Source organism: Notolabrus celidotus, chromosome 18 (genome assembly GCF_009762535.1).
Source record: "Notolabrus celidotus isolate fNotCel1 chromosome 18, fNotCel1.pri, whole genome shotgun sequence".
In the NCBI taxonomy this organism is placed as follows: Eukaryota; Metazoa; Chordata; class Actinopteri; order Labriformes; family Labridae; genus Notolabrus; species Notolabrus celidotus.
The window spans coordinates 14,954,201-14,979,289 of NC_048289.1; the positions used below are offsets into that span (position 1 = coordinate 14,954,201).

Genomic DNA, 25,089 nt, shown 5'->3' on the forward strand with positions numbered 1-25,089 from the left:
CATATAGGTAGGCTTATTTTCTGCAGACCAGCTAAATGATGCCACATTAATTCACTTTGAGGGACAGTGGGGGTTGCGAGTCTTTGGCACCTATGTTTTGGGGGTCACGGGCTGAAAAGTTTGGGAACCACTGGCCTAAGGTATCACAAAGAAAGACACATTTTCTTGAAGAAGGACTTTATGTTCCCTTGTAATATTGCATTAAAAAAGGCAACACAATGAGACAAGCTCAACTGACATGGGGTGAAACAATAAAGGCAACAATCGAAGGAGAATAACAGAGGAATTGGTGTCACAGCTCACATGCCATCCTTTAAATCTGATGGCTTGGCTAACATATTTCACATGAAGTATAATCCACATCTGACCTGCAGCACTGCTTGAGACTAAAAACCTGTAGTTGTATAGATAAAGCTTGCATTGTTACGGTGCTCGCTCAAAAACAGTGATGAAAATAAAAAAATCATAACAGACTCATAGAAGGCAGTGATAAATAGTTTCAGTTGATTAATAGTTTTCACTGAACCTCGTGTTTTTTAAATGCCACTGACCACTGAAAACATACACTAAGCTACTTAAGTTGCATGTTCAGTTTAATTATGGTTTTAAAAATACATTAAAAAGTCATCTCCTCTGTGATTTGGCACTGAATATAATACTTATCGAACGTATGAGTTAAACAGAGCAAAATAACTTTACTACAACAGCCTGATTTTCTCAGCACAGCATTACAATCATGTTTTTGTAGAAAGCAGATCTAAATATGATGAGTAAACACTGAGAAGTCACAGACTTCTAAAATACTTGATGTCACTTTTACGGCAAATTTACCTTCATACAGTGTTGACTGGTATCGGCTCTCCAGCCCTGCATTCGATCACAACAGAACAACTTGTGGCACAAACAGTGTAACATGACAGAGTCCAAACATACTGCAATCACAACCAATGTGCCCCAACTCAAAGGTGAAGTGTCATCTTCTCTAACTTTTGGACTGGTGCAGATCATACTAGCTTTTTTATAATGACACTACATCATAATTACTTTTTATTTGGGGTTTACAAAACTTCTTCTGCAATAGTTTTACAGCTAAATCTAACAAGATAAATAAATCATAATTTTCAAACAAATTTTTCTCAAACCCTATGAAACAAGATAAGATCCTATAAGTCACAGTAAGAAACTTTATCAAAATAATGCATAGTATACTAATGAATGACTTAGTTTTACAAAATATTGATAAAGTATTTCCAACTTTTAAGAAACATTTCTAAAAGACAAACGTAGTAGTGATGTTGTGACACTTTCAAGTAACCATACCATTCAAGATACATTTTACTCATTTTTAAGGGAGTAAGTAACCCAGTTTATGTTCTAAATTTAGAGAAAGGTCGCTTCATAAAACCGACTCCAAAATCTCCCCCTCTAGCTGACGTACACATCTGTCTATTCTGCGACAAACATAAGAGACGCAATGACGACAAACAACAGAAGTCAAAGGTAGACAGCGTCTTCTTCTGGCATCGCGTTAATTTACATGAAGCAGTATATGTGTGGTGCTATTTAAATGTCCTGCGAGGTATTGTTGCATTCCTACACTGTTTTTCAAAGCGATGACTTATTAAGATAAGAAATAAACGTTAAAATCTTAAATGAAAAATCAGAAAAATCTCATAGGATTTCCAAATGACGACTAAGCATCACAATGTATTGAGAACCTTTCCCAAAATAATGACTTACAAGGTCCTTCCACCAGATCCGTGTCCGATCCGTCTCTGATCCGCTACGGTCCGGCTCCGTGCGCTTTCATCCGTTAAGGTCAACACCCACTGGTTGTGTTTTTGAAACGCAGCATGGAGCAGGACCGCCAGACAGCTGGAGTCATGTGACTGAGGTTTTCCAGTGGCAATCACTGAATCAAGGATTCTCCTCCTCCTCTTCTCATCCATGTTATCTTTCTGGTCCTCTGAAAACCTCTGACCTGATGACTCCAGGCCTGGCTCCACTCTAAATGACATTTTTTTTTGTCATAGTGAAGTTAAAAACGATCTAACGATAACACAGTGTTTTACTTTTCATTTTGTTTTGGTGCCTGACTTCCTGTCCCGCTCCATCTGAATTGAAGTGTCGTGCTCCGGCATCCAGCAAAAATAGAAGTCCTGTGTATCTGATCCGTTGCGTTATGATCTGCCAGATCAGAGACGCAGCCGGAGTGCAACAGAGCAGATCCAGAGGGAGTTAACATATTCACTAGAATAGAAACCAATCAGATCCGGTGCCGTGACGGATCGGAGACGGACTGGACACGGATCTGGTGGAATTTGGCCTTTAGTTTTACAAATAAGAAACTTTATTATGGTAATGACTTGGCCTTCCAAAACATTTTTTGCAATGCAAACATAAAAAAAATGTCTCACAGTGACTTTTCTTAAACTCGTCTTGTTGAAGAAGATTTAATTCTGCTCAGTCAACCCTGTAATATTACAACAATGAGGATCTTTTTTTCACAAACTCCTTTTCATAATGCGCTAATTATTTACCAAAAAAGTTTCACATTGTTTTGCAAAACTAAGCCATTTGATAAAGTTTTTCATCAAAATTGCTTTTAGGATAATCTTTTTTTTTACTCTTAATTGGCAGAATTGTTGTTCTACATAAATCAAGGTTTGTTAATTTTATGGACCTTATCTTTCACACACCTTTCACACAGCTAATAAACTCACACAAATACAGAGGCAACTCTGTAAAAAAAAATCACCTCCATCATAACAGTGTCCTCATAGAGCTGTCCATGTAATATCATTTGGCAGGCTATAAAGTTCTCCTAAAGCATGATGGGAAAAAAACTCTTTCCTAACTCTGCAGTGTTGGACTTAAGTTTGCACACCTTCCTTTCAGCATTCTCTTTCCCTGAGTGACTGCCTACAAGTCCTTCTTGACCTCGGGCGGTTTCTCTTGTGTCTTGTGGGGCTCGTTTTGGTACGGGCTAAGCAGGTTTAGCAGGTCGTGTAGGGCTTTCTGGATCTCAGCACCAAACTTATGAGCATCCTGGAGGAGAAACCAAGAAAAGGAATGTTTCTGGGAGACACGTTTCACATGGGGAATAACATTACTACTTCAACTTTTATGCTGCTTGTGGGAATGTAATGCGGTTTTAAGTTTCCAGGAGGAGGTACCTGACATGATTAGCCAAATAACAAATATGAAGATCCCTCAATGTTTGTTGTGATTGAAAAACGTATATGTATGAAAATAATAAGTATAGACTCACAGTGTCTGGACATGAGTGCTTGCAGGAAAGGTGGAAGTTGATCCTGTTCTCTCCACAAATGCTGTAGGACACCCCATAACCGTCATCAGCCACCTGGAAGAGGTACAGATAGAATTTATAATCATGGCTGCTTAATTAATGCCAGATGCAGGGACAGTTTGGATACAAAGGAGATTCCTGACCGGTCCAAAGCCCCCTCCACAGGAGATGTACTCTGGATGGTTAACCAAGTCAAACATCTGCACCTGCATGGCAGTCTGACTGGTGGAGAGCCGCCAGGGCTCCGACAACACCTGAAGCACACACAAGAAGCCATGGCATCAGTTTGCTGTACTCACTGGTTTTTGGGATCTATGACAAATGATAAATGAATAGTGACAAAAAGAAAGTCTACCTCTTTCAGGAAGGGAGACTCCACTCCTAGATATTTGGACACCACGTACAGACAGAAGAAGTGTCTGTCGATGCCTCCTCCTGTCATCGCCAAGCGGCAGAGAAGTTGGTGCTTCTCTGATGCTGAGCGGAACAAACGCCTGCACACATCTGCTGCCTGTTGGAGAATACACATGGGGTATAACTGCTTGGTACATCACACATTAAAAATAGACGATGCACTGTAAAGCATTTGGATACTTAAGAGTGTTGTCTTCATAATTGTGTGAAACAATATTGGTTTGAGCGGACGGAAGCAGTGAAGCTCTTCTACATAGACACATGAACACTTAACTACTTTAAAATCCTCTTTAACTCAAAAAGCCTTGGCGGAGATCGCCAGTGTTTTGGTTTAAACCACGACCCTGTTGACTGCCAACTTTCAGCCGGATTGCATCCCTTATAATTGTCTTTAGACGATCATTAAATACTTATCTGATGAGGATATTGAATCTTAAAACTCCCTCTGTGTTTCAACAGCTGTGTAAACTCCACAAACACTATTACATTCAGCTGAAGGTCTCCAGTTTACAGGGTCACTTTTAAAACCGTAACACCGGGAGAGACGCATTTGCAGTGGGCTGAGAGAAGACTACTGTTACAAGCTGCTACATCAAGTGAATCACAGCTTCTTCTTTTGAAAAGTACACACACATACAAAACAGATAGAACAAATTAAAGATGTGTGTGATGGTATTGTAGATGACGGGCGGATGAAAAAACACTGCGGTCAAGCTATCAATCAGACCCGTTCAACATTGCAGGCCCTGCCCCCAGAAAGCCCCGGGGCTTTTTGAAAAGTACTACCCCCCTAGCAGGGGCTTTTTAGGGGGGGAGATTATCTACCCCTGAACTAAATTTAGACCCTAGTTCCACTGGTCGAAATGCACGTAGTTCAGGGGTAAAGTCCCTAGTTCCGGGGTAAAGTTCCTCCGGTCGAAATGCCCCTTAAGAGGCTTTCAAAGAAGGGAGAGCACTCCACATATTGATCACAAATCAATAACCATATGTTCTTCTCTGTCTGGATTCTTTGAAGGTATAGCTGATTCTGTTGGATGGTGTTTCTTAAATCAAAGCAGAATTGGGTACAGACCCTACAGTCATACCCAACTGCTTTAGTGAAATTAATTTGCAGTCTGTATAATCCTGCAGCTTTAAAACAACCTTTTTACTAAACCTCTGGTCTTAGTTATCAGGCAGGGAAAAGCTTTGAAGGGATTAAAATGAGGAGGTGTAGAAGTAAAATCGGAACACAGGTGACGTAGTGGAAACACTCTACCTCTGTTTGTTATTGAAGCTCTTAAAGGTGCATGGGATGGGAAATGCATCCTGCCAATATCTAAGGAATACATTTCCCATATTTAAATGATCTCCTTAATTCTGCGTCATCATGTATACGTCATTGTGTTCTCATAAACTACTTTTAACAGCTCTGTTTCCCTCAACGCATACATGCATACCTCTCTTAACTCCACCCCCCTATTTCCCTGTGCCTCAGTGAGTCTGCTCTGTTGACGGACTTCATTAGAAGTCTGTTTTAATCTGATTTATTTTAAAATAATGTTTTAAATAGTTGCCAATTATACCTTGGTGGCTTTTATCACACCTTAGCAGGATAAGTGATGGAAACATTAGACACTGATTAAAGGGATACACTTCCCTTTTCCTGCTTTTTTAAGATAGGGATTAATTAAGTTAAAGAAGGGAAAAAATAAATTTAAAAAAAAAGTCACCCTTTCCTTTTTGCCCCCACTGTGAAAAAATACAGAAAATAAAGACACAGTTGTCATAGACTCACCTCTCCACCATCCAGAGCTCGGACAAAGGCACTGCTCTCGTTGGAGCAGGAGCGAACGGTCTCAGTCCTGCCCTCCCTGAACAGACGAGTCATGGAGGCTTCGTACGTCAAACAGAATGTTCCCCGATACTGGAAAGCAAAAAAAGGAATTCAATGCAACAGAAAATATGGGAGGTCCCAAATGTAGTCCAAAAATGTCCAAACCGAATGTGACAGAAAGCCTTTCTTTGACCATGCTGATGTGCATTAAAGTGTGATGAACCGTTAATATATTAGAGGGAGACTCACCCTGTAGTAAGCTAGCTGAATAGCCATCTGAATGAAGGCATCTGGACTGACTTTGCACCTCTTGATCTTTCCTTTGCCAAAGTCTCTGAAGATGAAAACGTGGAAGTCCAAATCATCAGCCAAGGCCTGAGCAACTTCCAGAGATTTAGAGATCTGCTCCTCGCACTGAGAAAAAGACATCCAAACCAGTTACATCAACAAGACTGATATACCTTTGAATATTTCACTGTGGTTTGAAAGAACAAGTCATGCTTCAATACTGTTTTAAATCAAATCATTAATGTCGAAGTGTTTGTGCAAGTAGGTATGTGCATTTAGTCAACTAAACAATCAAACATCTACATCCATACTAGTCAGCACCAGAAAAACTAGTTAGAGTCAGTTATGTTATATTACATTGTTATTCTAACTACAACTCCTGGTCATATTACATACCCATATTATTTTATTTATTGCTTAATTTGTCATTACCAACCATAATCACACCATGTCAACCTGTCACTACTGAATTTTTTTAACACTGCCTTTAATTACTTCTATTTAATTTAAATTCCATTTGTAACATTGTATATATCTAAATTGTATTCTAGCTTTACTTATTTTATTTTATTTTATTTTTATTTTTACTTATTTTTACTTATTGAAACTTTTCCTTGATTGTACTTATGTCTGGGTTGCTGTAACAACTGAATTTCCCCCCTGGGTGATCAATAAAGCAGGTCATATGTTGTGTCTAACTTGTAACACAGCCACCAGCTGAGGCTGTGGTTCTTGTTAATGGCTATTGCCATTATGCTATAAACCTCTACTCAACCTCCACTCTCTAAGCATGTGGACATTAGGTAGGTAGTTTCATCCAGGTCTTTGCACCCGGTGGATCTGACTCTCACCAAATTTATTTATTGTGGCTTTCTTTTATTTTTAACTATTTGTTTTTGTTGATTGTGTTTTTAAGCTTGTACAGCACTTTGGTCAACGGCAGTTGTTTTAAAATGTGCTATATAAATAAAATTTGACTTGACTTGACTTGACATTAACCTGCAAGGAGAATTGATGGCTGGTGGTGCGGGCTCTGCTAACCATGTCCCTCACTCAGCACACCAATTTGACACAGTCAGACTCTGTGATCCTGTGTTCAGCCGTGCTAAATACATTGTGCTATATGTAAATATATTTGCAGCAGAACATTCCTAGTTGCAAGACACCCAGCTCCAGTATTTGTTGCAGCTGGTTTTGATACTATGGAATCACAACTCTACATTTTTACAATGAAGTTTGTGTATCATTCAATAAGCGAGACAAAACTTACTGATGAATACACATTACAGAAGCTTTTAGTTTGATTTTTTGACCTCTGGATATAGCCACACTCTTGCTAGGCTAACCACCTGCTACCTTCACCTCCATATATGACCAACAAATGAGAGAGGTATTGATCTTCCAATATAACTAGACATTAAAAGGGGGTATATTTTGAAAAATGTAATCTATTTTTATGACCTAATGTTTCCCCTCATTAGAAGTAGTCTAGCTGTCTAACAATTTTATCAAACAAGATAAATGTTAAAATGTTAAAATTTGATATAATGGTGTAATGAATGCATCTGCTTTTTAGGTATTTAATGTACCTGTTTCAAAGATGTGATCTAATATGAGATCAGCACAAACTTGTGATGCTGTCAGCTATCACTGAACAACTAAACTAACCAAAGGTGGTAATTTAACATTTCAGTATTAGTAATGTAATAGGATACCATGGCGATTAGCTACAGTAATGGAGGAATTAAGGGAAATGTGTGAATGGATACCTCTGCAGGGATTTCCCAGTTCAGCTTCTTTGGTTGTGGTAGAGATGAATCTATTTCTCCTTTGCAATGACCCTCTGCGTTGTAACCGAGCTGGAAGACGTCGGTGGCCAACGTGCTCTGGAAATGCACATTAATATTTCAGTGAGGGCTCTTAGAGTCCAAAGCCAACAGTGAATGACGTATACACATATTGTTTTCAGTTACGTACCTCCCATAAATGTGCTAACACGGGTGCATCAGCCCACGAGTGCTCCCCATTCACGCCAGTCTTTCCATTCTTGAAGTAAACGACTGAGAACGACTTGTCAAACCACCTGAACAACAGCAGCCATTACAACACCAGTTATACAACTCCAAATAGTTATTCCATATTTACATAATCACAGGAAAGAGTTCAGTTTAGTGTCACATTACCTGTCATAACATTTCCCATGTAGCAAGGATTTGGCGTATCGGTCCAAGCTTGCTACGGGGTCGTCCCCTATCATGCCCTGCTCGTCATCATCCAGGGTCACAAAGAAGGCGGCTTTCTCTATGCAGTCCAGAGAGCGTTTATTGACCCCACTACTGAAATACTTCCCTCTGGTGTTAGCCCATGGGATTCTGGGAAATATTTCAAAGGAAAATAACACATGATTATATTAAGGATGCAGTATGCTGAGTAATCCATGTAATTTAAACTTATTATGGCTTGTTAAACAGACCTATCTCCAGCTGTGAGGGCTCCCAGATGGACCTCTCCTTGGCAGGGGGGAGAAGGGTCATCGAGGATCCTTTGGATCTGGAATTCGATCTCTCTGGGGCACAGGAGTCTGCCTGCCTGGTACACCTTTAAGTGGAAGTAGCGCCCTCTGTGGTAAACTGCAATGTAGTCACTGTCCTGCCAGTGCTGAAGTGTGTCTTTGCACAAAAACAGAAGAAGAAGAAGCAGAGTCAAAAACATGCCATGTGCAGACAAACACATCAGAGGTAATGTACTTCATTATGTGCATTGTATACATAGCATCATGTCTTGTCTCCAGGTTTGCTCATAGCCTGGATATAAAATTAGAAAATAATCACACACACACACACACACACACACACACACACACACACACACACACACACACACACACACACACACACACACACACACACACACAAAATGAAACAAAAATCTTAGTAGTACAAAATCTCTGTTGTAACTTTTTCTTAAAGCACTTTGTAAAAAGAGCATTTTGTAAACTGAACAGTTTTACATCCCTCAGAGATTACAGTTGAGGTATTCTTGAGAGAGGCACTTAATACCCATTTGCTTCACACAATATGATCCTGGGGATATTCCTCTGAATCAATTCCACTACACTTTCAACTGCTGCAGAAACCATGGCATTAGGTACACTGCCTATCAGAGGACAAGGGCAATAATACAGGCACACATATCTTTACACAGTTTAAACATAAGAGCCTGTTTCTGATGTTTGGCATTGAGATGTAGTGAAGGGTGTATGATCATTTGATAACTGGGAGCTGCTGAGCTGTTGTGTTTAATGGTCAGAAGGGGTCAGAAGGGACCCTGCCATGCCTCTAAATCCTTTAAGGCTTCAGAATTCAAAGTGAAATAAGGGAACAAAAGTAGAGCTTTTGTTCCCTTATACACTTTGTTAAACAACTTAGCTTCTGTTGGCAGAATGAAAAGCACAGATGTTGTGTAGGGGGCCCAAGGGGGATGTTTCTTGATCTCACTCTACTTATTTAATTATATAGCCAAATTATTAAGATATGAAGAGTTCATTTGCAAAAACAGATGATTCTGATTTTATAAATCTTCAAAAAACATATTTCTTTTTTATATAGATTCCTAATAAAGTTACATTTTCAAGATACCTCTGATTAGTGAAGTTATTTTGACTTAGTCAAAGCCACCCAACCTCAGTTGATTGTTAATACCAAACGTTAGTAATACAAAATCTATGTTTTTTGAAACACTTTTTTAATTTTTTTAAAAGTGAGTTAACTGTTTTTGAAAATGAACTCTTCATATTTTTCTTCAACAATGAATCTCTAGTAGATAGTTTGTCATTGGCCTTTTCTATCTTGCCTTACCCGGGGCGACTAAGAAGACTTTAGGCCTATCTGAAGGACTTAATCTTCATTTGAAAGCTCTTAATAAAACTATATGTATAAATAATGCTCAGAACATATCTAAAGGTTCATCATAAACTGTGTTTAGGCCAGTTTTGTAAAAACAGAAGTACTACCTGCTGGTGTGCCAGGGATTCGGCAAGCATCAAACATCCGCTCAAACTGATAGGAACAGCAAGGAACTGCAGACCTCAACAATAACTGAGCAGGAAGATGGAGGATGGGCAGGAAGAAATGGAAAGAAAAAAAGAGAAAGAAGTGAAGCAATAAAGAAGAAGAGAACAAAAATACAGGAGATTGTTTGGAATAAAATAGAAACAGAATCAGGGAAGGAAAGAGAGAAGACTTAAAAATGTGTGGGCAGGAGAAAACAGACATTACTTAGAAACAGACTCTTTCTAGAAACCCAGATAGACCTGAGAGAGATGAGAAGATGAGCAGAGAAGGATGAGAGAAAACAGGATGTGCTGTACAGCAGAGGTACTATGACTCAGACAAAACACACACATACTTTCTTTCACGCAGTTTTCAATTGTGTGTGTGTATAGGTCAGTCTCTTTACCGGTCTCCTCTCCAGGAGTGCGTGTGGTGTTGAACAGCCGCTCACACTGAGCTGAACACAGAGGAATGGAAGTGCCGGGGATACGAATCTGGGAAAGGGAGAGGCGGAGACGAGGGCGAGGGGCAAAGGGAGGGGAGGAGAGCAGAGGAGTGCAGCGTAGGGAATGGAAAGTGAAGAAAAAAGAGGGAAAGAAGTGTTTGAGAGGAGAAAAAAAAGCAAGCAAAAGCAAGGGTTGAAAAGGAGGAGTGAGAGGCGAGATGTAAACATGTGGGGAAACTTAAAAATGCTGATGCACATGCTGTCAATCATAGAGAGTTAAGACACGAATAGTGACGAGTGAATGTTGCTCACACAGTCAAAACACCTAAACACACTCATTACTGTAGTGATTAGTTTAAACACATCAGACTCAAACGTTGAACAGATGAAATACTGTCTAGAAATTTGACACATCTGATTTTCAAGTCTTCAGTTGCCATAGCAAAGAGACATGAATAATGAACCCCTCTGTGTAAAAGGAGCAGCTGGGCTGACTGGTGACTTTACTCACAGGTTGAAGCTCCTCTCTGTTGAGTTTTCGTCGGTATAAGAAGAACCCATGGATGGTGTTTCCAGCCCTGGCTGCCTGGATGGGTGTGGGAGTCACATGCAAGAAGTCCTGAGGAGAAGATAATTATGATGTGAAGAGGACACGATTGATTATCATTCTGAGTCATCCCTCAGTATGCTGGTGGAGCACTTAGTACTTGCTGATCTTTTTTTACAATGTACCTTAGAGCTGCACAGCTAATCACCTTTTCTTTGAATACGAGCATTTGCAATAAACAAATCACAAAAGTCTGGGTTTATCGCAATGCCTCTTCACTCAGCTCACATTTTACTCAGTGGATGGGGGACTTATAACACCTATGATTCAAGACCATTTTGATGCTGTCAGATGAAGCTCAAGCAAGCTAACAGCAACACCCATATGTCTGGATGTAATTTGGATTAAGGAGGAACATGTAGTAAAAAAAGGTCTGATGTGTTTGAATCATGACAGAAGATAAAGATAGAGACTGTGATTGACGACTACAATCCTGTCTTTGTGTCTTTAATGCACTGAACATTGTAATTAGGGTTGCAAAGGGGTGGAAAATTTCCGGTACTTTAATGAAAAGGTATCATATCAAAGCATAAATATTTGTTTTGTTATAAGCAGACATCCATCCAAAATTGAAATCATCTGTGTATGTGATGGAGGAATGCACAGTGCATGTAGGGGGCGTGGTCTAAATAGCCCTGCAGTAAGCAGTGTGCTATGTGCATGTGATTGAGGGATAGTATAGATATTCAACTGTACTTGCATAAAATCTGGTTGTTTTAGTCAGGATAATGCTAGAATATATTTTCCCCAACTATATTTAAGTTCCCTATTAAGAGCCAACCTTCAATTTAGTCAATTCCTGATTTATTCCCATTAATTCCCAGAAATTCCTGTTAATTCCCACGAAAAGTTCCCAACTTTGAAAATTCCCGATATTTGCAACCCTAATTGTAATTGCCCATTTTTTTTCATATTGTGCAGCCCTAATGTACATACATGTTTACATTTATTCATCTGTACATAGCTAATAAACTGCAAAGCATATCGCTTTGATGTAGTCCTCAGTGTTCAATTATAATCTAAGAAATACTTATGTGTATCTTTCTAAACATGCGCTCTGAATATAATCTATACAACGTATATACCAAGGCTAACACAAGGTCGGAGTCTGAAGGTAAACAATGTCAACAGGTTTGCAGAGTGAGGCTCATCTTAGCAGAGCTAGCAGCAGCAGCCTTCGGGGTTCCCTGCAGGTTAATATTCACATACCTGTGTTAATTACTAGGGTTGCAAATTCCGGGAATTTTCAAATTTGGAAACTTTCCATGGGAATTAACAGGAATTTATGATAATAAACAAGAATATATCAGGAATTTACTAAATTGAAGGTTGGCTCTTAATAGGGAACTTAAATATAGTTGGGGAAAACATATTTTAGCATAATCCTGACTAAAACAACCAGATTTTATGCAAGTACAGTTAAATATCTATGCTATTCCTCAATCACATGCACATAACACACTGCTTACTGCAGGGCTATTGAGACCACGCCCCCTACATGCACTGTGCATTCCTCCATCACATGCACACAGGATTTCTAGAATCCTGCAGAGGCTAGGCTTGAGAAGCTTGAGGGAAGATGCTTTTTTATTTGCATGTTGAATCAGACTTTTTGGGAGGGAGAGAGGCTCTTTTCATTTAGCATTTTGAATGGGACTTTGTTGGGACTGCATTCTTGTTAGTTTTTGAATGGGTTGGGTCAGGGAGATGAGTAATATTTAATTCAGCATTCAGGTTTTTGTTCTTCAATGAAAGAATTGATTGTTCAATAAAATATTTAACACTTGATTAAGTTCTAGTTACAAATAAATCTGTTTAAATTGAATTATTTTGGATGGATGTCTGCTTATAACAAAACTAATATTTATGCTTGGATATGATACCTTTACATTAAATTACCCTCAATATTTCCAAAATTCCCCAGTTTAACTTCCCATGGAAATTTGCTGGAAACTTTTTACCCCTTTGCAACCCTACTAATTACACATGAACCACCCACAGCTAATTTACAACTTTATCTCCATTTACGAAATCAGTAAATGCCAGAGATGCCAGAGACGCCATCTGTCATCTGTGCTTGTTTACAACTGCATAGTAGTCATGATCAACTGCACCTACAGCTCTGGTTGGTTGGTTAGACTAGTAATTCTGGTTTTGACTAGTGAGGGTGACAACGTTTCATTGTGTATTCAACTGAAAGCACACATCCCTGATACGACCAACTTGATACCTACAGGTGTAAAACATAAATTCCAGTGTTTAACTTTGGTACATATGCCCATCACATGCTCCGTAAAATGGTAAAAACATAGATTCAAACTTGAAGTTTTTCTTTTATCCTCTAAAGGGAAAAGGGGACATGGAGAGTTTGGTGGGACATTCAAAGCTTTCATAATCATACTCCAGAGTTGATGAATTCTGTCATCAGATTTGCAAAAAATAATTCAACTTTCACTTTTCAATATTTACAAAACAGTTCCACATGAATAATCCAGTTTGATGGGACTGGATTAAAGCCACTTTAAATCTTCTTATTCAGCTATGATTGTTTTGATTCCCTCGATCAAAAAACATTGATTGTTCATGTGAAATGTTAAAGTTTGTGTTTTCAGAAGCTAGAAACTTGAATGTGTGTCACAAAGAACACTAATTATGAAACACATTCAAGGGTCAATAAAATCGAAGATCACTGGTTCCATCTTTTCTAACAAGCAGAGATGAAAAACTGAAATTACTTTTATTTGTGTGTTCTTGTGAAAAACAACCGCCCACTTATGATTCATATAATTATTAACTGAACTTCTGAAAGCCTATTAAACTGAATGAATTAACCTGTGAGGGGTGGTGCAGTCAACATGTCCAACATTAAACAAAATTAGTCCTGAGAAAGAAAGAACAGATAGAAAGATTTTCATACCATGCCATAATAGTTACTGTTGACCATTATTGGATCCCGTCCACGCAGATACACATATTCCTCCCACCAGTCGCTAACCTGAAGAATTAAACACACACACACACACACACACACACACACACACACACACAACTCTTAGTGAGAGCGCTAATAAAGCAGCCAGCTGGCACTCAAATCACTCGCATATTCAGACAAGATAAATTATTCAAACCACACAACCTCACAAAGATATACATTGTTAATGGAATTTTAGATTTCTCTCTCGGACTGCTTTGCTTTTGAACATTAAAGAGACACGTGTAGCCGTGAGTGGTCGACCACTTACGTAGTTGGAGGACCAGAGAGCTTTGAGCTTGAGGTACCACTGCAGGCGGTTACCGAGGCTGCTCTCGAACTCCGCCGCCAGCTGGGTCACGTGTTCGTACTTTTCGTCGTCCATCAGCGGGCGAACAGATTCCAAGTACTAAAAAGAAACACGGAATAAGTTCACCAATTTGTAAGACGCATCCCAGAGCTGTTATAACATCTACTTAACATAGCGACACAGGAAAGGGTTCATAACCAGTTAATTAACATAAATAAACACCTACAGTTGGAGATGTGGCAGTGTCTCCCATAGACATAATAAAGAGTAGACGCCGCATCGACTGCTACTACCTATTGACGCTGACGAGCCGTGGGGCCGCCATCTTGGTCTGGTCACCCGCTCCACTCAGTGTAATCTGTTTGGCAGGCCCAATTAAGTGTCAGCGCATTTAATCAATCATAACTCGCTGAATACTAAACTGATTTTCATGCAGGGGTTTTTTTCTGCAAATGTCATACATGTAGGTATGATACAGGACACATGGTTTCGGCGTATTTTAATATTCATAGTGGGAATATTCTGATATGTGATATATGTGATGTATGATAGGAATTTTGCTGCACAGTGCTCTGGCATCTTGAAGTCTCTGCTGCTTCAGTTTACGTTTACAGGTAGGATCATGGGTAGGATGACCGGACCAAGATGGCGGCCGTATTTCTTGCGCCCCAGCAGCCAATGCGGCGTCTACTCTTTATATGTCTATGGTGTCTCCTACCAGTAGAACTACATCTGATTCTGTTTATACAAGATTATAAATGCTTCTCCAACTACATCTACCCTCATGTCAAATGCAGCTAAATTTAGAATGGTAGCTACTGTGCGTTGTTATCAGCTAAAGTATACTAAATACAACACAATAACACAAAATCTGACAATAACAAGGGGGAAAAAGCAGCAGAAAATGATGAATGTGAGAAAGCGATCCATCTGTTTCATGGTCAGATCTCAGCATGTTGTCATTTCCTCTGCTTCCTGTGACGCCTCACCCTCTTCACTGTGTCCTTGATGGCCGGCACAGGCAGGTTTGGCAGGGACCCCTGGTAGCTGTAGAGCAGAGGCTTCCTGCCAGAAAAGATCCGCACCAGCGCCTGGCACAGAAACACGATCAGAATAACACAGTCAGGACATACACAGGGATTAATGTTTTAACCTTTCTTTCTTTTTATAGGTCATTTTGCAGGATATCGTATATTTAGGAATCTAATATGAATATCTATTAAGACAGTAAAAAGTGAAGAAAAAAAAAGTTGTGGATTGACACTGACCACCCACACTTTGGTGGTGTTGGACATTTTGCCGTGCTGCTCAAACATCCAACGGTGGTAGGAGAGCAGCTGCTTGAGGCACATGCGCATGGTGAAGATGAGCAGGAGCCAGAGCATGGTGCTGAAGACCACTGCTGACACCAACGTCTGACACTGGTTGCTCATGGTCTGACTGTAAATGGTCAGAGGAGAGGGGGGAATGTTAAAGGGGAAAGAGGGGGAAAGAAGGAGGGTGAGTGAAACAAATAGAGAACTTTAAAAGAAGATGTGGAAGGAACAAGGACAAGATGAACAGAGAGCATGTACAGATGTGAACGTAAAGGAGAACAACACTGTTTAATCAAATTACAAGACCTAGTTGTTATGCTGTTTAGAGTAAGTAGAAGACATTAACAAAATAGCTTATTTTACCACAATAAACATTTACGTAGTTTTCTTTGTGAAACAGTGTCCAATCAGGGGTGGATCATGACATTAAAAATCAACTTTCATGTTACCTGACGGGCAGGTGCTCCTGAATTTTGCCTATGAGTCCCATAGAGGGGTCCGAGCGGGTGTACATGGTGGCCAGGACTGCTACGACCACAAACAGCCAGGAGGAGGGACTGGCAGGATACACTCCTGTTATCACACCGTTCTGTTCATGCGAGAGAAAAAAAAAAAATCTGGGTTTAAATCCTGATCTTCCTGCCATGCACAGCGTTGGATTAAAGTCCTAACTTAAGATCCCACCCATGATCCTCACTTATATAACCAATTACCACACATTTAAGTGTTAGTCAGGCTTGGATGTCGCATTTTATGTAAAAAGGCATAACTTTAAGTCTTTTTCACATTGCTTCTGAAAGTCTATGAGTGATGGAATAAGGATCAAACAAAAGCAGGAGGGAACCCACTTGAAAAGAGTGCGTCGTAATGTGTGACACTTCTCATTATTGATTGATTACATGCAAAACAATGGGGAATCACTCAATGAGAGGAAGATGTCTTTTCATAAGAGCCCTGCATAAAGTTGGCTTACAGAAGAAAATACTTAAATGATTCTTCTGCATGTCAGCACTGAATCAGAGCTGCATGCAGAAGTAGTTATAACCAGGAGAAAGAGGCACACTGTAAGTTTGACTGAGATCATTAAAGACAGTTTTGGGACAGAGACAAAGGCTAAGCATAAACAAACTACACAGCTTAACAGGCGTGCGACAGCCAGCCAGAGAGGACGTACCTTGAGCCGGATGAGGCGTTTCTTCCAGGAGCGCACACCTGAGAGGTAGATCTCAGTGAGGGCCTGGTGGGACAGCTGCAGATCGATGCCCTCCGGAGTGACTGTGAACTGGAAGGCCACGGCCTGGTGGGCTTCTGCCATGATGACTGTGCACAGTGAGGAGAGAGGAGACAGAAAGAGTGATGAAGCGAAAAGAGGAGAACTTTAAACTGTGAATTTAAAGAGGGAGCAAACAACCCAAAGGCATGTGTCAAACCTCAAACATCCTAGACAGCATACACATGATGTGACAACTATTACCTCAGGTGTAAACATAATCTGTGTGCAAATACTTACAGTCCTAAACAACTAACATTAGCTAACATGTAAAAGCAGCCATGCTGGTGTGTACAAACAAACCTGTTTAAGTATCTGCTGTATTTTATTGGGAGTATTTAAACAGGATTAGCCTTAAGTTAAACTGCCATTCAGGTCAGCATGAATGTAAATGATTTACATAGTATAGCACAAGGTCTCCATACATTCTCTGTAAATTCAGAACAATGAACATCACCCTTTGTAACCAATACAGATACAAATATTTGTCAGATACTGGAGACATACGGAGCCCAGCTGTTACACTTATGCACGCAGGAGGAGAAAAGCCACCAAGGGCTCATGGGTATGAACTAATGGTGGACTGATATCACTTTCCCAACAGCCGATGCCGATAACTGAAGAGCATGTTGGTCAATGGCTGATTATATAAAGCCTGTATCACTTTGTTATTGTTTTTTTATAGAACACAACAATTAAAAAAAAAACATTGATTATTCCATGCACATTACAATCGAATATACATGGTTTAGATGGATTTTTTATTAATTCATGATTAGAAAAATAAATTGGGTTTTGCTATAGATTTCAGTACGACTGATATAAATCAAGCGGCAACCACCGGTCTCAAACTATGAAGCCCATGCGAAAGTGTTATAAACTGCAGTTCATCGAGAATCCGCTTGAGGCTGGCTGCAGAAACACCGTAAACCACATACACACCAATTCAAAAAAGACGATCTTTGCAGCATTAATAAACATGTTTACAGCCTGGTTCAAAAACGGCTTGGCTCTACGTAGCTAATTTCTCTATCGGCACACACTGTTCGGGGAGTGAATTTTTTTCTTACGCGACGGTTCAGAAGATATTAAGATTACGAGTTTTTGCCCAAATAAGGACATGGCTTACGGACAGGAATACATAGCTGTTGGCCAGGAGGGTCAAACTCCACCCCTTTACGTCACACTTTGCCTGGTTGAGTTCCGCATTTCCAATATGGCTGCCGCCGTAAATTGGCCTCAAAACAGCGCTCAGGAACAGATGGGTGACGTTATGGATACTACGTCCATATTTTATACAGTCTATGATACTAATATAAGAAGCAGCAAACTTACTTAAAAAACTGCTCCAACAAGAGACGTACTGGATTTTTTGAGGACGCACTGGAGGAGATAGATTTTCAGCTATTTCAATTTATTTTTAATAAATACATTATAAAATAAATTAGTAGATAGATAAATAGATAGATAAAAAAATACATAGATAAATAAATAAATAAATGAATATACTGTAGACATAGTACATACATCAAAATATACATTATATATATAAATACAAACACATACTTTGATACTTAAATATATAAAATCTATCAAACCATTTTCAAGGTTTTTCCCCTTTATTTATCTAAGTTTTTTCCTTTGTTCAGTTGACTCACTGCCTTTTTGTTTCACTGCCTTTTAAATGACAATACTATTGTTTATATCGACTAATCATACTTGCCATTAAGGTTACACTTCTCTTGTATTTACTTAGTATGACACCATGTAGTTTATTGCTGTCCTCTGTATATTCTTCTCAATACTTCGATGTGTTTTTCAAGTCCTTGCCCCCGTGATGATGTACATGAACCTCACCTGTTTCTATTGTTTCACCATGCCCCGGTTAAGACTCTGTGAGGGTCGAAACTGGTTGCCGTTTTTCCTGATTGTTAGGATTTTTAAACCTCATGTCCTGAAAATGAAAGGCTTTTTAACTTATCACTTAACTCTGGCTAGTGGCCCTGAGGACACCCCCTTTTGCTTCCCCCCCCTTTTAACTAATGTGAGAAGTAATACTAAAGTGCCTTTTCTATACATCATAACATAGTTCATATTAAACAGTAGGAAGGAAGTGTTTTAGATTTGATATGCTGTCATTTCTGATCATTTAAAGGAAGATACCATTGTTTGATAGTAGCCACAGTGACGAGGCTGCCTACAGTGTCTGCATACATTGGTTGTTTTAGAAACTACCTGCTACATACTACCTTCAAACTAAATTTCGGAAAGCGGAAGTAAACAACGGCCAAGCTGATAGCGAAACTGCTTCTTTAGCATCACTTGTTGATTCAAAAAGTTAAGAAGTGGCTTATATGGAATTTACTAATTTTCAAAGCACCTAAAAACTGAGTTCCCCCAGTCAAAAAAGAAGGAAAAAAGGGAAACGTTAGCGTTGTGCATTGTGGGAGACGAAAGGGAGACTGGTATATTTATTTCAAAGTGCTATTATTCGCCCTGATTAATCCGCCTAACGATTAATCGGTCTATCTCTTGTATGCAGATCTAAACATCTGCTTTCATACCACAAAAATGACCCACTTAAACCAAGGACCCTGACAGCTGCATAACAGCTGTTAATGATAAACAGAGGAAGAATGCAAACAGCCAACAGTAAATACAATATGCTTTGTGAAAAAATGGTGAAACTGATCTGCGGCTGCTGATGGGAAACTGTAGCAAGTTCTATCAAGGGCCTCACCAATGATCCCTCAAACTGAGGCTGAATTGCGTCTGTATCCCTTTTGGAAACACATCCATCTCAAGCACAAGCGTTTCTAAGAGAAGCTCAGAAAGAGAAACAGTATTTCTGTTTTCTTTCAAACGACAGTCAGCTTGATATTTGATCTAATAGTGCCGACTGGCTGCTGATGTGACAGCGTTTTGTTTTTGTTTAAGGCAAGAACGGCCTTCTCTTCACAAAGGGCATTGATTTCCCTCCACAAATAGGCTATGGATAATGCCCCGAGGTTTAGTCAGTTTGACACGCCTGGACCGCATCCCTGCCGAGGCCACGTCTGCTCTTCATGTGTGTTTAAAAAGACAAACACACACACACAACTTTCTTATCATCCTCAGGTCCCATTGACATTACGCTCTTTAGGTCAAGCCTACACTAACAGTGAATTAAAGCTGTTCTCTTTTAGTGCTTACACAGACAAAACGCAGTGCTGACATGAAAGGAGTCACATTATAAAAGACTGGTTCCTAACATTTCCCATCAATAACTCTGACTGAACTGCATGATTAGAGCTCACTCTGCTATAACAGTAAAGTAATCCTCCGCCTCCCTGCACCTTTGATTCCCTATTCACTTGGAGCGAATGTTTTTACAGCTGCACCATAAAAAAAGATTGGCAAACAATGGCAGGGCTTAACACTGATATTTCTGATGGGGATGCAGATAGAGTAGAAGTGATCATAGTAATTATCAATACTGGCTATGACTGGTATACTCTGTTCAAATGATTATCTGGAGACATCTGACACAACCTTGTATTTTTTTATTGCATGACATCAGGACTGTAAAACAACTTTAAGAAAAGACAAACTTCTTTGCATTTTTGGAAGAAGTTGCTGGTAGAAATCAGAGAGTATCACGTTGACACAGTTTATCCACAGCAGTAAGAGGGTACAGAGGACAGCAGGAGCAGCTTGTGTAAACTTGGTGAAAGGTAATCCAAACTCTCCGAGGGGTTCAGGTCAATGGGAAAATAGACCTTAAAATGGACTGTAGAGGATCACAAGAAAGCTAAAAGCACCAGACCCTGGATACATTTTTTAACATTGCTGCTCACTAACTTCAATGATAATGATAACGGAGAATGTTATTTTCAGTGCCTAGAAGTAACACTTATAAAGAAGATCAAATTCTGTATATGTAGTTAGATTTAGAGTCAAACCAAGAGAATGTATTTATATACATTTCATCATTAATAATAGTCTGTAGTTTGAGTGCAGCTACCTTAATTACATGCAAATTTGTTTTCTGGCATTTTGCCCTTCAGGAGAAAAGAAGTTCCAGTGAATGAAAGTTAAGCCAGGCTGAGTCCGCGTATCAAAAGGTGCATATCGACCAAGAGCTCTGGGGTCTTTTAGCCCCCAGAACTACTTTCCCCTGAACTAAAAGGTTCCAGTGCCCCCATTGTTCTCTGCGTTTTGACCACGGGCTGAAGTCCCGGGTAGACTGTGCAAATCAGGCCAGTGACGTATGGAGAAAAAAAATAAATTAAATACTATTTTTAAATCTTAATAAAAAACTAAACTAGTATGCATTCCCAGGAACTCCCTCTGTGTTTCAACAACTGTGTAAACTCCACACACCATTATGTTCAACTTAAAGTCCCAGGACCTTTGAAAAGTACTACCCCCCAAGCAAGGGCTTTTCAGGGGGGAGATTATCTGCCCCTGAACTAAACTTAGACCCTGGTTCCTCCAGTCGAAACGCAGGTAGTTCAGGGGTAAAGTCCCTAGATCCGGGGTAAAGTTCCTGCGGTCGAAAAACGCCTAAATACGGTGACCGCTGTCACTGGACTTCAAAACTAGCGTGACATCACTGAGACGACGCAGTCTATGCCAAAATCACAAAAACCTTACAGATACTGATACATCTTCACCCGTTTACTACTAATACCCATTGGTCACCATCCATTTATCCTGCTCGTCTCTTTATGACTCGTCAACCTACTAGGTTATTATAATTTATATTTATTGTATCATATCCCTTTTTTCTAACTTAATTGTAGAGTTTCAGTTTTATACCTATTACTCAGACACTGTTAGAGGAAGTCTAGCTAACAGGGGTTTCATTCCATGACTTCCTTATTGTAATGTATTGTTCTGTAGCTGTTAAGGGACTTCAAGTGTCAGAGGATACAAAGTTAGCTTTTATCTACTTGCAAAACTCAGCTGCAATGAATGCATTTTTTTCATTTTGGCTACTGTATAACATTCAGTTAAAGAAAATAGCTCACAGGATTGTAAGGGACTGACTTTTAATTTGGAGAGCCAGAAAGGAACTCTCCTTCAGAGGAAGAATATCAAGAAGTACACAGTTTTCTAATCAGTTTAAGCTTTTATAAGTGTTTTGTAGGCCTAAAACATTGGCTGAATTATTTGTAACTCTCTCTTCATCTGTTAAATGGTTTCCTATCAGCTCAAACTCAGTGGTTGAGCATACCACTACATTTCTATCAATGCTCTAGTTACTCACTACTTTTGCTTTGAAGTCAGCTCATGAATTTCCTTCTCTTTTTATGAAATCTGATCCCTAAGACAGAAAAATGTGTTTGTGTAGTTCTGTTTGTCTCAGTGGTTTAGTCATACCTGTGTATCATGCGTCTCCACGGTTGAACATGGAGCAAACACAGAGCAAATTTCACTCAGATCAGGCAGTTCATTTAGAGGTGGTAATGATGGCTATAATTCTCCACCTGAGCATCCATGTCCATATCTTCAGCCCGTGTTAGAGGTTTTTGAAATGAAGAATGATACGTATCGTTTGAAATGTTCTCCCTGTTTCCCACTCTGCACAAACATACAAAAATTCACTGTCCAACCTGAGAAAGCGTGTTGAGCTACATTACATTTGTTTCATTCCAGATGAACATTTCAAACTAAGTTGTCTGTGCTTGGAGTAACTTAGTTTATGTTTTTATTCCATGGTATAGTTTTTAGAGATTTAAAGTAATGGTTTCTAAATAAGCATAATGTAACGAAATGTACTCCTATGTATTCTTTACTGCCATCATGCTTTGTGAAAATACAATGTTTGGAGATTTTTTAAGAAGTACTTTGAATACTTAAGTATTTTTAAAAGCAAGTACTTCAGTATTTTAACTCAAGTAATAATTTGACTGAACAACTTTCACTTGTATTGGAGTAATATTTAACCAGGAGTATCTATACTTTGAATTAAGTAACGAAGCTGTGTACTTTGTCCACCACTGTAAACAATACCACAGCAGAATTGGTAAATGCAGTGAATTTATCAATAGTTATATAAACAAATAATTCAGCAACGTTAGCAAACATCAAAGAGCATCATGTTGTAATGAATAAACATAATAATAGCTAGCTTACACTGAAAGCACAGTGCACAGTTATCAATAAACGTCCTGTTCTGTTCGTCATCTCAACGTTGACGTTTTATTCAGCAGTAATAACACTGATATTGTAAACATAAACCCATAAAACGTTTTGTTATGACTCCTTTCAGCTTCAGGCTAATATTAGCTGTTTTGCTGATATAGCTGAGGGCCAGCTGAGAGCCATTAGAGCTAAGTGTCCATCGTTTTAACTGAAGCCGGTGTATAAATTAACATTAGCTGCTGCTAGTGATGGCTAGCCGGGCGCCCTGCCTCGTTAGCTGGTTACACACCGACGGATGCTCAAGATGCGTTCGTGTTCCATAGCAACGCGCTGCAACGATGGCAGCACTCTGTTAGCTTACCTGTTGTTGTTGTTCACCAAATATCAGGAGTCCAGAGCAGCATAAACCGACTGTTCGCTTCAGTATCCCGGATATGCCACAGTGAATCGGCCCTCTTCTTCTCCACTGAACAACTGTAACGTTACTACAGATGCTCGCCTGGACGGAGCTGATGCTGCCTTCGCGGGCTGTCGGAAATGTCACGATCAGGCAGTGACAGGTTGATTCTCATGCACCTTAATCTGTTACGTTTAAAGAGGCGGAGAAGTATGGAAGCTTGGGTTAATATACCGTGGTGGACAGTAACAGAGTACATTTACTTACTATAACAATACTCTCTGTAAATATACATGTAAATATACACTGCAACAATTCTCCAAGCAGAATTCCATATTTCTATTTTGTGTATTATTTAACTACTATTTTTTAATGTAAAAACTACCTCTGCAACTCACCACTGCACTTTTATCATATTATTTTAGCCTGTACATATTAGTCATGCCTATTTGTTGTTCTTTTGTATTTATAGCTGATGTTATTGTTATTATTTTTTATTTGTATGCCTTATTCTTATGCCTTTTACAAAGAGAGCACAGTTTACCTAAGTCAAATCCCTTGTGTTCAAGCATACCTGGCCAATAAAGCTGATTCTGATTCTGATTCTTACTTGAGTACATCACTTACAGTTTTTTACGACTGAACAAACAATAAAATCAAAAGTATTACACAATTACACTTGAGGAGCAAAACATCGGCCCAGATCTCCACCACTGTAAGCACAATGTCAGCCTCACACTTTTTGCAAAACAATACACACAGTGATTTGCAAAACACTAAACACACTTGTATACATTAGACACAGAAGTATATCATGATGTCAATTCCTTCAATTCCAAAGCACTGACTGTCATATTACCACACCTATGAGCCAATTGGTTAAACACAGCCATCAGGTGCGAAAACACGATTGCTTAATTGTAGACACACCAATCAGGTTTAAGCATTATAGCAATGCAGCAGGTGAGTTCCCCTGCAACTGGATACAGTATTTTACAGTTTTTTGCGACTGAATAAACACTAAAATCAAAAGTAGTACACAATTATCAAAACCTTACACTCAAGGAGCAAAACATCAGCCCAGATCTGCACCACTATAAGCACAATGTCAGCCTCAGACTTTTTGCTAAACAATATACACAGTGATTTGAAAAACAGGTTTAGGGACTATAAAAATGTAGCAGGTGAGTTCACCTGCAACTGGATAAAGTATTTCAAGTTTGTCTGATATTCGCTGAGCTTAAAGTGTTATGCATGTGTAGTAGCATGAAAACTGGGACATGGTTTGTTGTGATTCTCCATGTTGACATGTTGACTGATTTGAGTATTTAAAGAGAAATAAATGATATTTGTGGTTGTGTGAACTCTGTGTAGTGTTTTGACAAAATGTGCCCTGTTTTCAAAAATGTGTATCAGCAATCAAAAAAACTGTAAGTACATTTTTTGAGTATCTGTAATTTGGGGGGGACGACGACAATTAAGACAATTATTGTACTTTTTACTCCACTACATTTCTATCAGTGCTCTAGTTACTCAGTACTTTTGCTTTGAAGTCAGCTCGTGAATTTCCTTCTCTTTTCTGAAATCTGATCCCTAAGACAGTAAAATGTGTTCTGTTTGTCTGAGTGGTTTAGTCATACCTGTGTATCGTGCGTCTCCACGGTTGAACATGGAGCAAACACAGAGCATGTTTCACTCAGATCAGGCAGTTCATTTAGAGGTGGTAATGTTGGCTATAATTCTCCACCTGAGCATCCATGGTCA

General features: G+C 39.3%; 1 protein-coding gene across 1 annotated transcript; it reads right to left on the bottom strand.

Annotated features, from left to right (window-relative positions):
• Positions 1 to 160: 160 nt before the first annotated feature.
• Positions 161 to 23,490, bottom strand: LOC117829959 (carnitine O-palmitoyltransferase 1, liver isoform-like). Its single transcript, XM_034707811.1, has 19 exons — positions 23,290 to 23,490; positions 16,704 to 16,849; positions 15,979 to 16,118; positions 15,482 to 15,653; positions 15,203 to 15,304; positions 14,175 to 14,312; positions 13,850 to 13,927; positions 10,837 to 10,944; positions 10,287 to 10,374; positions 8,302 to 8,497; positions 8,012 to 8,200; positions 7,806 to 7,911; positions 7,598 to 7,714; positions 5,790 to 5,954; positions 5,502 to 5,630; positions 3,666 to 3,821; positions 3,454 to 3,564; positions 3,272 to 3,364; positions 161 to 3,048 (listed from the first exon to the last, which is right to left on the bottom strand). The coding sequence occupies exons 2-19, from the start codon at positions 16,842 to 16,844 to the stop codon at positions 2,923 to 2,925; spliced, it is 2,355 nt and encodes a 784-aa protein (XP_034563702.1). The 5' UTR covers positions 16,845 to 16,849; positions 23,290 to 23,490; the 3' UTR covers positions 161 to 2,922.
• Between the last annotated feature and the right edge of the window lie 1,599 nt (positions 23,491 to 25,089).

Coding starts and splice junctions, on each gene's coding strand:
- LOC117829959 (XM_034707811.1), bottom strand. CDS start 16,844: ATGGCAGAAGCCCACCAGGCCGTGGCCTTCCAGTTCACAGTCACTCCG. Junction 10,945..13,849: donor ACAGTAACTATTATGGCATG/GTATGAAAATCT, acceptor TCTTCTCCTCAG/GACTTCTTGCATGTGACTCC. Junction 3,822..5,501: donor GAGCTCTGGATGGTGGAGAG/GTGAGTCTATGA, acceptor ATTCTCCAACAG/GCAGCAGATGTGTGCAGGCG.